Genomic DNA, 14,041 nt, shown 5'->3' on the forward strand with positions numbered 1-14,041 from the left:
AATTATCTGCTGTTTTCTAGAAGTTTTACAATTTTAATATTTATGTTTAGATCTGTAATCTATGTTGAGTTACCATGGAAAGGCACATTAAAATTATAGTGATATACTTGATACCTGTAATACAATGGCTAAAATTTAAAAGACCAACAATGCCAAGTGTTGACAAGGGCACAGGGCAATTAGAACTCTCATACATCACTGATGTAAATACCACAGTCATTTTAGGAAAAGTTTGACAATTTTTTTTTTTACATAAAGAAAAATAAATTCTATACTAATACTCAGCAGTTCCACACCTAGGTACTGCCCAAGAGAAAACATAAAATTATATCAACTCAAAGACTTGCACAGGAATATTTACAGCAGCTTTATCTTATGAGTTCCAAACTGAAAACAATCTAAACTTTCACTAATAGATAAGCAAATTGTGGATATCTATACAACGGAATACTGAGCAATAAAATGAAATGAATTACTGGTATATAAAAGAACATGGATGAATCTCAAAAACACTAGGCTCAGTGAAAGAGGCCAGATGCAAAAGACTACACAGTGCATAGTTCCATTTTCATGAAATGCTTGAACAGTCAAAAATAATTTATAGTGACAGAAAGCAGATCAGTTATCACCTAGAACCAGGGCAGGAATTTCTGGAAAGGGACTAGAGGCATTTTTTGGAGGGGTGATTACATTTCATATACTTGTCAAAATGCACAGAGCTGTACATTTGCAGTGGGTGCATCTTATTGCATGTAAATCATTCCTTAATAAGGTTAATTGAACAAAAGGGGAGAGCTCAGTAAAGACATCAAGACTGGGGATTGAGTTTAGAAGTATGATTTACATAAAGAGAATACTGAAAGTCCTGAAATTACGAAGAAATCATAGCAGTAGATGAATGCCAAAGGCAGGTCCTTGGAAAGTACCTATCAGTGATTGAAGGAGGCAAAGAGAAAAAGAACACTCAAAACGAAAGAGGATTAAAGTGTCAGGAACCAAGGGAGAAGAGAGTATCAGGAAGGGTAAGGTACATGGCACTGGGTGTCTGTACAGACAGGTCCACTCTCCCTGGCTGAATGAATGGCCAAATCAGGGAATCCAGATAGAAGCAAAGGTGCATCGAGCTCCCATGAAGGATAAAAGCAGCAGAACTGACTTCGGGAAATGATCCGTTTTCCAGTAATTGAGGCACTGGTGAAATCACGTGGTGCTCAACTTTTAGAAAGATCATCAAACTTGAACTCTTACGAGAGTTCCTGGGCTTTCACATCCGTAGCGTTGCTGTTAGAGGTGAAGGCCACGGAATGCAAAATAGCAAAACAGAGTCTCTACTGATGAGGACTTGAAAGACAGCCAGGTAAATCACATCAGAGCCACATTAACAGGTATGGAAAAGACAGGTGGATGGATGACAGCAGCTGTGGAAAGGTGAGGTGACATGGAACAGTTCCAGTTAGTGTGGGCAGATGATGGCTGGCAAGGCCATTCTGAAGCACCACTTCAAATGATATCCACCTTGTGGCCTCATCGGCAGCAACGGTCCCCCAAAGACCAAAGGGCTGTGCTTTGTGTGGCTGATAAGTGAGACTCATACAAGTTTCCTATAAACAGCTACTCAGCAGAGAAAACCTCACAAAAGTACCCAGTGTGGTAAAAGCTGCCGTAACACAACACTTAGCGATAGCTTTGAACTCTCTCGGTGAATGCACAGGAAACTGGACTGTGTGGTTCAGCAATCGTTGAGAGAAATGAGCTCATCTTGTTTCCTGGGCATTGCAGGACCGTGCACTATTTTAAAAACTAAAACATGAAACTGGTATTAAGTCCCAGGTCTCCACTTGAATAAAAATACTTGTGGGGAGAGCTGTGTACTCTGAGGACCGATTGGGTGGTGGTTTGTATCTCAGTGATGAATCAGACTGGGCTGCCACCAGGCCAAAGAGAATCAAACAGTTCCTAACATTTTGATACAACACAGGCAAGGAGGAAAGAAAACAAAACAGCAGATGGCAAAGGCTGAGCAAAGGGAGAGAAAAATCAAAGGTGAGAAAAGATGATTGTCAAGGGCTGAGTGGTTGAGGGGAAAGCAAAAGGGATCTGGAGGGTGGCCCATCTTTAATCCAGCATAATGTTGAATTTCACCTTTGATTATTATTATTACCCCTTTCCAGTGATACCCCTTTGGAAGCCCTTTTTAAAATAGATATATAATTGACAGATAACATTATATTAGTTTCAGGTGTACAACATAATGATTCAATACTTGTATACATTGTGAAATGATCACCCCAATAAGTCTAGTTAACATCCATCACTACACACAGTTAGAAATGTTTTTGTCTTGTGATGAGAACTTTTAAGATCTCCTCTCTTAGCAACTTTCAAATATATAATACAGTGTTACTAACTATAGTCACCATGCTGTAACTTACTTCCCCATCCGTCCATCATGACTGATTGATTTTATAACTGGAAGTTTGTACCTTTTGACCCCCTTCACCCATTTTCCCCACCCCGCCGCCTGCCTCTGGCTTCTGCCAATCTGTCCTCTGTATCTAGGATTGGAAGTCCTTTTCTCGTTAATATAATTATGTAGGATCTTTTGAGCTAAAGGAGAATAATAATTCTGCCTACTATGAGCCAAGTTTTGTGCTGAGGTTGGAGACACAAAGATGAAAAGACAGTGTTCTGATCTCACGTAGACTGGTTCATATTAAGAGAGAAAACACAAAAGTAAAATAGAAAGTAAAAATTATGAACATATGTAAAGCACAGACTTATTACAGATGGAGAACTGCTGATGAATATTAGATTACGGGATTGGTAGCATGAGGACAGGAAGACCTTTAAAAAAGAGTTGAGCCCTTAGGCATAACTAAAAGTAGTCCAGCTCGACAAGCAGTGGCCAGCAAGCAATTTCAGGCAGAGTAGAGAGTCTGTGCAAAGACCTGGAAGCATGGGACAATGTGCATAATAAATTCAGTAACTCTAAGAGTCTCTGTATTGACAAAACAAACTGTGTGAGGGTGAATAATTGCAGATAAGACTGGAATGTATGCAAAAATCATATCATATCTTACAATACTGTTGATATCTTGCTAAGACAGTTTAATTTAGAGGTCCTTCTGGTAGAAAAATTCTGAGCCTGTAATGCTATTGAAGCCAGAAACAAGTTAAAATGATGTGCTTTAGTTTAGTTCCTAAGCATGGCATACACAGCCTAGCACACAGTAGGAGCTATATAAATAGGCATTAGGAGTTTATGAATTTTGAATATGGCCCATGTTATATTCCAGAAAATGTTTAAAGCACTTTATATATATTAATACTTCACTGCTCACACCTTCCCAGAGGTAAGTACTATTATTATCCTCATTTTACAGAGACATTAAATGATTTGCCCAAGGTCATGTAGTAGTAATGGCAGAACTGGGACTTTGAACCAAGGCAGAACAACTCCAGAGCTCACCCTCTGGCCTCTTATTGTAGCAAACAATGCTCCCCTACTGCGGGTTAATAACTAATACTGGGCCAGAGCCTCTGAGTGACTGATTTAGAATTATGGTCAAAGTCTTAAAACTTAAGGCTACTGAAGTGTACAGAAGAATTTAGGGGTAATATTTATATAACAGCAGTGTTTTTAATCTGCAATAGTTTACTGATTTTAACGAATCTGATCCAAATCCTTATGAAAAAAAATTATTGCAATAAAATTTAATTGCAAGGCATTGAACCATGTAACTCTATCAATTAAAGTTTATTACCATGAGATCCTGGCTCTTTTCTAAGTTTTTGTGGACAGGTACACACTCCTTTCCATAAATGGCATAATTGTTAGTCAAATATATTTCTATTATTTGTAGCTTACTGTTGCCTTAAAAAAAACTTGTATGTATGTAAAAAGCTTGCAAGAGAAAAAGGCAGAGGGTTGAAGTGATTTTGAGATTCCTCCAGGACAGTGGTTTCAATGAAAGTGTTGCTTGGTGAGGAAACTTTTAAACGGGCCAATATCTTGCACAGGCTCAGTGGCCATGGCTCACAGGCCCAGCCGCTCCGCGGCATGTGGGATCCTCCCGGCCCGGGGCACAAACCCATGTCCCCTGCATCGGCAGGCGGACTCTCAACCACTGCGCCACCAGGGAAGCCCTGGGCCAATATCTTCTTAATCTTTATTTCAAAGTTATCTAAGTTCACTTAAAAGGCAGAGTGAGGAGGCATGTGGACTGAGAAGAAAACAAGTTCAAATCTCTTTATTATAGTATTCTCAGAAATGAAAATCGAAACAAAGAAAAATAAAGCCGAGTGCTAAGAAGATAATGGCGCATCGCATAATTTCCCTCTGGTTTCCGCTTCTAAATTCTTTATCTAATTTAATAGAAACTGGCACAAACCTGACAGGTCAGCAGTGCAATAAAAGATCTACATAGTCATTAGAATAGGCGAAAACAGCAGTCTCTCAGCTTCTTTCCTTTTGCTGTTTTCTTTATAGATTTGCATTTATAGTCAGACTTCCCTGAGTGAAAATGTAGCCTGTATTTTGACATGCAACTGGTATGTGGTGAGAAATAGATGTTTAAAATTATTTTTAAATGTATTTATCTATTGGTACAGTATTTCAGCAAGGTGATTCCTGAGCTTTTTTTTTTTTTTTTTTTTTTTGCGGTACGCGGGCCTCTCTCTCACTGTTGTGGTCTCTCCCGTTGCGGAGCACAGGCTCCGGACGCGCAGGCTCAGCGGCCATGGGTCACGGGCCCAGCCGCTCCGCGGCATGTGGGATCTTCCCGGACCGGGGCACGAACCCGTGTCCCCTGCCTCGGCAGGCGGACTCTCAACCACTGCGCCAGCAGGGAAGCCCTCCTGAGCTATTTTTAATATATGTCCAAAATATTGTTCACTCCCCTTATTTTTCTTAGGTGTGTTTACTTAATATCTTTGAAATGCTAATAGAATGTAGCTAAATAAGGTTTAGAAACTTCGCTGAGATCTTAACTTCACTGGGGGGCTTAATGTGCTTACTGTTACTCTGTATTACCTATGCTTTGGAGGCTTATAAAATCTCACAACACTAATTAATTTTAAAGGCATGAATTTCTTGGGGGAATTTTCTGCATAATAGGCTTCCAAGAGGGAAACAAAATTCAAGGACACATTTAAACAACCTTCCTGAAATACAGCATCAATAGCCTAATAATTTTGTTAGGTTTATGCATTGAATATAGGATGTTGATAGAGTCAGATTACACACTTGCTCTTTAAAATCAGTAGTATAATGAATATTTTATAACCATCCTTTTACTCAGAGTAAATAATAGATAATACAACATACCCACATAAATTTTACAGATGAATAAAATGTGCTAACTATAATATAGGAGAAATAATAAAGTAATTTGTAATGAAATAATTCACAGTTCACTGTAAAAATCTCCAGACAAAACTTTACTAGAAGACACGATGAAGTAATCAAATGCTTGCAACTGCTAAAAGGGATGTTTGGAATTAATGAAATAAGACAGAAGATTTGCAAAAAGTCAGGAGCAAGTGAAACTTCAGAGGTTAGGAAAACATTAGAATAAAAGCTAGAATATTCAGTTTATATCAGAGCCACGCAGAAAACACTTTAACATTTTATGTCAAGTCATTCTAGGTTCAGGTAATTATAAACAGGGGTTCCTTCCATATGCACATCCCAGGGAGATTGTGAAATTTGTGCAGAATGTGGAACAACTTTTCATTGTGCGAAACTGTCTGACATGTTGGAAGATGTGTAGGTTCCCGGGCCCAGGGCCTCTAAATGCCAGTAGCTGCCCCTCATGCTCATTTATCAGCACAATAAAAACGGCCCAACGAATATTCATAATATCCTATAAGGGGCAGTGCCAACTCAAAATTTTAAGAACCAAACTGACTTTCTGCCCTAGGATTAAGTTTTTCATGGTAACTCAATACACACACATTGAATTCACATTGTATTTACATATATACGTATGCATTTCCTACATTTTGAATCAGAGTTAAACTTGAAAAATGATATAAATTAACGAAACCATTTATTGAGTGTAAGCATGAATCACTACATTGTGCTGTGAACTGCAACCCTTATCTCTAAGTGTCCTTGTTGCAAGTAGATTCCTTCAGCATTGCACTGATGAAGTAACTCAATATTGCAAAGCACTTGCTCTGAAAATAACGCTCATCAGCATTGTAACTTTTTTCTCATAGATATTTCCATTTAGTAGAGGTTAACGATGAATAATTTCACTTAACATTTTAGCCAGTGCTTTTCTGAAGTGTGAGAAGTACAGAGTCAACAGATGAGAGCGGAAGCTGAGTCAGTGGATGATATTTGAGGAGTTCATCTATACAATGCAACAGAATCTAACTCTTAGTACTTAGGTAGTAATGGATTATTTATTCACATGACAGTGTGTTAGAGTGAGTCCAATAAAAGAAATGCAGAAACATAAAGTGAATAAACACTTGCCTTTCAAGCCAAGGAGAAACTCTGAATTAGTACTAAACTTGTATTCCAAGTATTCACTTAGTAAAACAAATAACAAGAGATGAACATCAAATACCAACCAGAATCTCTGAACAGGCACATAGAGCCCTAAGAGTTTCAAGTCAGTGGAGATAAGCAACAGTGGAGGTGATTTGCAGTCTTTGTGATATTTTGTGAAGGCAAAAAAACTGCAAAAATTTTCCTGACACAGCCCTGCACCTACAACCTGCACCATGTGTGCCTTACTAGGCTTCAGCTCTCTTATCTGTAAAATGGGGATAATAATTATTCACACCTAGTAGAGATTTTACAGGGCAGAATGGAGGTTGATTTCACAGAATGCACAGCCCATGCTAAGTGCTCAGTGAACACTGGCAATCGTTACAATAATTATTGTTCTTCACATGCTAGGTATTACTATATGTTCCTAAGGTTTCTCTTCCTACGTTTCTTGAAATTATCTTCTTGACTTAACATTGTGTTCTTGACACGAACATACGGCAGTAGCATTATATTCATTCTGCAGCCCCACGAGGGAAAACAAAGTTACTGGACTGCATTTTTCCTCATGGATGAATATTTGCTTATGCCATATTTAACCAATTATATCACTACTGGTTGTTGAGTTTCACTGGTTATTGCTGTGAGGGATAGCATTGATATATCTACCACTTGTTGAGGCCACTGCCTTCAAACTGTGTTCCATACAGCCAGGTGTCTTTGTAGCTGCTAATAAACCTTGGGAGGGTGAGTGAGGAAGATGTGTTTACTCACCAAGGCAGCTCTGACTTCCTGTACATAGGTTTCCGTATAGTATTTTATTTGAACAAAGGGATCCTTGGCTAAAATGTTTGAAAACTATTGCTTTCTAGATCATAGTTTCTCCAAGCATGGCACAAGAACCACAGTATTTGGTGTAATGTTAATACTTGTAATATGGTAATACCTATAGTATAGTTTCTAGCCTGGTGGCAGATGCTTTCAAATTGGGGATTGGGGATACGAATGTGTGTAAGAAATTGTCCCTGCCTCTGAAGAGTTTACATTTCAGTGAGAAAGACAGATATAACCAAACAAAACAAGGTAACCAAGACAAAGATTTTAATGAAGAGCTTTGAAGGCTGGAGGATGACTCAAACAATTCTGCTTTGGGAAATGAGGCAACTTCTCATCTAAATGGTAACATCTGAACTGGTTGAGTGATTAAAAAAAAAAAAAAAAAAGAATGTGTCAGGGTTAATTGGGTAAGGGAATCCAGGAAGAGAGAAAAGCAAAGTGCTGGCTGGTTTTGAGAGGTTTTTTAGGAGGAGATTTCACAGGACTTAAAAGAATGCGGGTATGGAATTGGAGGTGCAATAGATGAGGGAGACAAGGATAATAGTGAGATTTCCTATCTGAATAGCCAGGGGAATGAGATGGTTCAGGGAAAGCATAGAGAATAAGATTGCAACAGGATTAAAAATGGAACCCTGGAAACCATGACATCTACCACTTCAGGGAAGGAAAGATAATGAAAAGGGAGGACCAGTCAATGAAAGAGAATAAGGAGGGAAGGAAGCAAGAGGAGGAAATGAGAGTAGACTCCTGGAAATCAAGATTTTTCAGATGATGACCGCTGATCATAAAGACGACACAGAAATATCTGACCAAATGAAGGTTGACAATCACCCTCATAATTGTGCAAAAGGAAGTACCTGGTGACCCTTTTAATAGTACTTGACAATGCAGATCAGAGCAGAAGAAGCTGACTTGTTAATGGAAGTTGAAGAAATAGATGTCAGGATCTAGATTATGGTTTCCAATCAGTTTGATGTAGATACGAAGGAGGAAGTGAGAATGGTGGGCGATGGAGGAGGTAAAGGAAGAAGAAAATCTTAGAGCATGAAAGAGGGAAACTGACATTTCTGAATCACCTACGATGCATAGAATTTCACTAGGCCCCTGCAAATATGTGGACTTTTTTGAGCATACCTGTAGGCTAAAAGAAATGAGGGAGTAAGAAAATGAAATTACAAAGGAAAAAAAGAAAATTAGGTGTGATGGGAAGAGGAAACACCAAGAAGGAATCTGTCTTTCCTAGAACAGGCATCCTTGGAACGTGTTTAAAGAAGGCAATGCTTGAATATTTGGCTGCAAAGTTTCTGGAATTTTCTCAATTTGGGTGTCTGACCTGAATAGAGGGCTTTTCTGAAAGAGGAATACACTTGTTAAAAATGACAACTAGACTCTAATAATAGCTAACACTTATAGGATGCTTACTCTGTGCCAGACACTCTAAGCACTTCCTATGCATTGATGCCTTTGCCCAACTACCCGATGATGGAGATATTATTTTTACCCCCCATTTTATACCAGCAGAAACTGAAGCACAGAAAGATGAAATAATTCCCAAGGTCACAGAGCTAGGATGTAGCAGAGCTAAGATCTGACCCATGCAGTCTGTAACCAAAGCTTGTGTTTTTAATCCCTGTTTAAACTGTCTATCCAATAGTATTTCTGCACAAATCACGTAACTACGCTTAGCCCACTTGCTCTTATTCTAGACTCAAAGTCAAGTTCTGGCTATTTGGTTTTCTGCTGTGCTTCAGGAAAGTTGCACTTTACTTCAAGAAGCTCATGAATATCAAAACCTTAATCACAGCTATTTGGATGACACAAGTTCATGCTTTACAAACCAACCATGGCCCTAGTCATATTAAAATCAAAGTTGCAAAATAAAGAAACATTCTGAAAAACCTTGTCTGCTTCATTTAGATAACAGCGTGCAGAACGAATTGAAAGATAAAAATGCTCAGCATTTACCATTTCCTTTTCCTTTTTTTATTTGAAACCCCTGTGGTGTTGTGGATGCTATCATCAGGCAATTTGCTTTGAATATGCTCCGTGCTGGACTCTGCAGATTACCCAACTAATGACATGCACACTCCTTGCCATTGTGACACCTCTCTTTTCACAAGTGGGAATTTCAAGTGACAGACTAAAGCTGTTTGCTATCAATTTTGCAAAAAACACATCTGCCAGAGAGCCAAGATTTAGTTCAGAGACGGAAATCAATTAATATTCTAATTTGTTACCTGTCATTAGCATCACCGTATTATGCCAAGTCAAAAGTGATAACCTTTATCTAACATATGCTCCTAAAGGAATTTGATTTAGGGATCTGTTTCATTTCTGTTGAGTGTTGCTCTCTGTGTATAAATCCCATTAGAAATTTCAATTACACGGGCAGTAAAAATTGTGATGGATTAAAATGAAAGTGTAAAATACGCCGTTACAATATTTATCATAAACCTGCATGGCTGTATTTATTATTTAGCTTTCCTAAACTTATTTACCAAACCGTTTAAAAATTTTAGGTATCTCAGTTGTTTCTTCCCATTAAATCAAGGAGAGAGCCAGCAACATAATATTTCTAGAGGTGTTACCTAGATCCTCTGACATTCTATTATTTTAGGTTGCTGGTCAAAGCAAATCTCCATGGAGGAAGGCTGATTTCCTGTCTAATTCCCAGTGCCCAAGAAAGAAACACAGGAATGGGATAGAAGGCTTGGGAAGAAGGAAAGAAATAAGATTAGCCAAGGGAAAGAAAAAAAAGAAGGGAGAGTTGCATAGATATTTTTTCCCAGCTGATTCTTTTCCTGCTGATACACAGGGAGGAAAGTATAAAGTAATAGCTGGCACTAAGTGGAGAAGGCTAAATGATGGAGTTATGACTATAAATATGGAAACAACTTGTTTTTTCAATGTGAATGACACAGTCAAGCATTGAAATGATGCTTTCTTTGGTGTTAGAAATTAAATTTAAAAAATTTATTGTAGTTGATTTACAATGTGTTAATTTCTACTGTACAGCAAAGTGATTCAGTTATACATTCTTTTTCATATTCCTTTCCATTATGGTTTATCACAGGGTATTGAATATAGTTCCCTATGCCATACAGTAGGACGTTGTTGTTTAAATTTTTTCATATGCTTTAAATTTTCAGCATCTTAAGGCCTGAAAATCTAAGAGTGGGTGGTTCAGGATATAAGTTAAATCAACATTGATTCATTCATTAATTCACTCAACAAATAGATATTGAGTGCCCCGTATATATTAAGGATCACCAGGGATGAAACTATGCATAGAACAGACCCAACTTCTTGCACTCATAGAGGTTACATTATTTTGGAGAGAGCCAGAGCAACTGAACAACAGATAATAAAATACATAGCATTTCAGATGGTGCTAAGTAATACAGTGAGAAATAAAGCAAGGGAGAGCAAGGGAGAGGACAGGAAATGCTGGCAAAGATTGGGTGGGGTAAATGGGTTAGAGTTTTAAATAGCATGGTTGGGGAGGTCCTAATTAAGAAGATGCTATTGGGTGAAGGCCTAAAGGAGATGAGAGAATGGGTGTGTGGATACACGGGGAACATAAATCTCACTGGTATCGACATTGCCATTGCTTCTCATATTGTTTACTCTTCCAGAGAAGGAAATGGTGTTGAAGACAAGGCAGAATACACGTTTGATTTGGTGTTGTTCTTTTCTATCTCTGCTTCCCTCTAACACATTTCTTTTAGAGCAAGCATTTCGATAAAATGTTCAAGTGAGAGTTTGCCCCCATGACAGATGCATTTGGCTTTTGCCCTGTAGTTATGACTTCAAAGTCATATCAAAAGATACCCAAATCAGTCCATCAGCTCAGCAGCAGAGCAAGGAAGAGAACCTGAGAGCCTGTGTTCTCCATCCTAGGGATCGCTCTATTGGACCATCTCCCTCTTCCCTACGTTATGGAGCTTCAGGCTGGGAATGCACTTGGATTTGTTAAAGGTGGACAAACAGATGAACAAGTTGTTAATTCCTGGGAGGATAAGAAATTGATTCCCTGTAGTTTTCATTTAGTTTCTCAATGTCCTTATAGAATAACTCTTGTAGCTTTGGTAAATCTCTCATCTAGGTGATTGCAACAGCCTGCTTTATCTTCTGTCCTTGCCCCTCTAAGCACATTTTCAACACAACAGCAAGAGTGATTTTTAAGAAAAACCTATGTCGGATCATGGGATACCTCTGCTCAGAATGTTGCGAAGCCATTTCATTTCACTCGGAGTAAAACCCAGCTTCCTTGGCACAATTCACTAGGCTCCATATAACGGCCTCAGGTTTGTCTTCCGCCATTCTCTACCTTGTGTTATTCTACGGAAGGCACACTGAGCTCCTTGCCATTCCAGACAGACTCTTGCCTAAGGGCCTTTGTATAACACAGGTTTTAGAACTTTCTCCCCTACTTCCTCCAGGTTTCCTTACAAAGGAAATCAGCTCAGATAATCCTAAAAAGTAATAACCTTTTACCCTCTACCCCCTTCCCTTTCCCACTTACTCTCCTTCTGTTTCCTTATATTATTCACCATTTCATGATGTACCATAAACATTTGCCTCCTCACTGATTATTTCTTTTCCCCCACTAGAATAAAAGCTTTGTGAGGGCCAAAACTTACTTTCCCAGAACCTAGAGAAGTGTCTAGTGCATAGTAAATGTTCATCTCTGAAGAAAAAAGAACAACCTGTAGTTTATGATTTAAATTAAATGGCGCTGGTTGGACTTAGTGCTATACCCACACAAATAAACTTAGGTCCAGGTTATTGTTTCTTTCCCAATGACAACAAAGAAAATGTTAAAAAGTGTGCAAAAGCTTTTGAAATATTAACAGATGAGTGAAAGAAAACCAAACTTGTAATAATGGGAAAGTACATTTTAGCTATTGCTTAGGCATAATCTTTACAATGGAATGATTTCATAAATACAAATCTAAAATACACAACACATAAAACGTTAACATTCTCTGGAGAAAGAGACATTGAAGAAGATTAAAAAAAAGAGCCCACCTACATTAAACACAAGATAGTTTTTTTTATAAATTGGATTTTCATTTATTAAGTATATTTAAATCCTTAAGAAGAATATTCCATTTCCAAGAATATTCCATTTTATTTTTGGAATACTACCATTCCAATAATAAAAAAATCAAAGGTACACTTAGGTTAAGAGGAATTCTTTTCCTCCCAATGGGTACGTTGATTTTCAACCATTTATTTTTACTCAAGTAACAATATGCAATACTCACATGGAATTTTATGCAACTCATTCATAAACTTTTCCTTCAGCTTAGAAAAGCCATCCTCCTTTCCTTCCCCAGGACTGGCTGGCTCTGTGGCATTATTTGGTAGAACAGTCGCAGCAGTGGTGATTGGCGGGGCTGCCAGGGCCTCATGATGACTCTCGCTCACCATTTTAGGTTCAGGTGAAACTGTGAGGGGAGGGAAGCAAAAAAAAGAACAATTCAAAATGGTTTAACTGACCCCACATCAGATCTATTCTAGAGATGAAAAAACATCAGAGGGCACATCTGCTCACTGGGTAAACAGCCTGTCATTAGCATATTGCTTTATGTTGGTTCATGAAATATTTATGGAACCACAGAGAAGGTTCTTCCCCAGAAGGTAAGACCAGACATAGTTATTGAAAGCATTTTCTCCTAACAATAAAATGAAACTGTCAAATCTATTAGTTACTTATACAGGCAATTACTTGCTATATAGATTTAACTTTTTAACCCATATCCTACTGAAATGTCCATGAAACAATTTCTGACAACATACATGCTCTATACTCTAAATGTTTTGCGTTTCCGAAAAGGAGAGACCAAATATTTATATTGGAAGTGTTGATAAATTATAAAAGATAGCACATTCAAAATGTTAGTAAATTTTAAAATGGGTGTAAAGAATACTGTTGTAACACTGATACTCTAAGATTCCTGAATGTTATACAGAAATTAGTTCTTGAATCTCATTTATTGATAGCATGCTTTCTGCCCAGTTATTTTTTTTTGACATTTACTATAGATAATACTATGATCAATAATTCACTTGTCTTGCTGGGTGAATTTTTTTTTTAAATTCTTTATTGGAGCATAATTGCTTTACAATGGTGTGTTAGTTTCTGCTTTATAACAAAGTGAATCAGTTATACATATACATATGTTCCTATATCTCTTCCCTCTTGTGCCTCCCTCCCTCCCGCCCTCCCTCCCTCCCTCCCTCCCTATCCCACCCCTCTAGATGGTCACAAAGCACCGAGCTGATCTCCCTGTGCTACGCGGCTGCTTCCCACTAGCTAGCTATTTTACATTTGGTAGTGTATGTATGTCCATGCCACTCTCTCACTTTGTCCCAGCTTACGCTGAATTTTTGAAGCCACTGTAAATGTGGCATGATTGACTATATAGACTAAGGTGCTGATGATAAAACATGACTTTAATTATTTCAGTTTATTTAGTTTGATTATATTATTGAAGTATATAATTAATAATATACATTATTAAATTTATGCAATTATTTAAAATGTTATCTTCAAAATATTTTAAAAAATGAATCCTTAAGGTAGTCAGTGAAAAAATCTTAGCCTTGAATACAGAAAACAGTTCTAGTTTTCTTCACTAGCTAAATGAAGTTTGACAAGGCATTAAACTTCTTAATTAATACATCTTTTGAAAT

At 37.9% G+C, this 14,041-nt stretch overlaps 1 protein-coding gene across 1 annotated transcript in view; it reads right to left on the reverse strand.

The window, feature by feature from the left end:
- Positions 1–14,041, reverse strand: part of SYT1 (synaptotagmin 1) — a 423,804-nt gene that overhangs the window by 178,305 nt on the left and 231,458 nt on the right. Inside the window, exon 3 of the mRNA XM_060165202.1 lies at positions 12,610–12,792. Within this exon, the coding sequence (XP_060021185.1) occupies positions 12,610–12,775 (166 nt within the window). The 5' untranslated portion in view covers positions 12,776–12,792. The remainder of the gene's footprint in view (positions 1–12,609; positions 12,793–14,041) is intronic.

Source organism: Lagenorhynchus albirostris, chromosome 11, assembly GCF_949774975.1.
Source record: "Lagenorhynchus albirostris chromosome 11, mLagAlb1.1, whole genome shotgun sequence".
NCBI lineage: Eukaryota > Metazoa > Chordata > Mammalia > Artiodactyla > Delphinidae > Lagenorhynchus > Lagenorhynchus albirostris.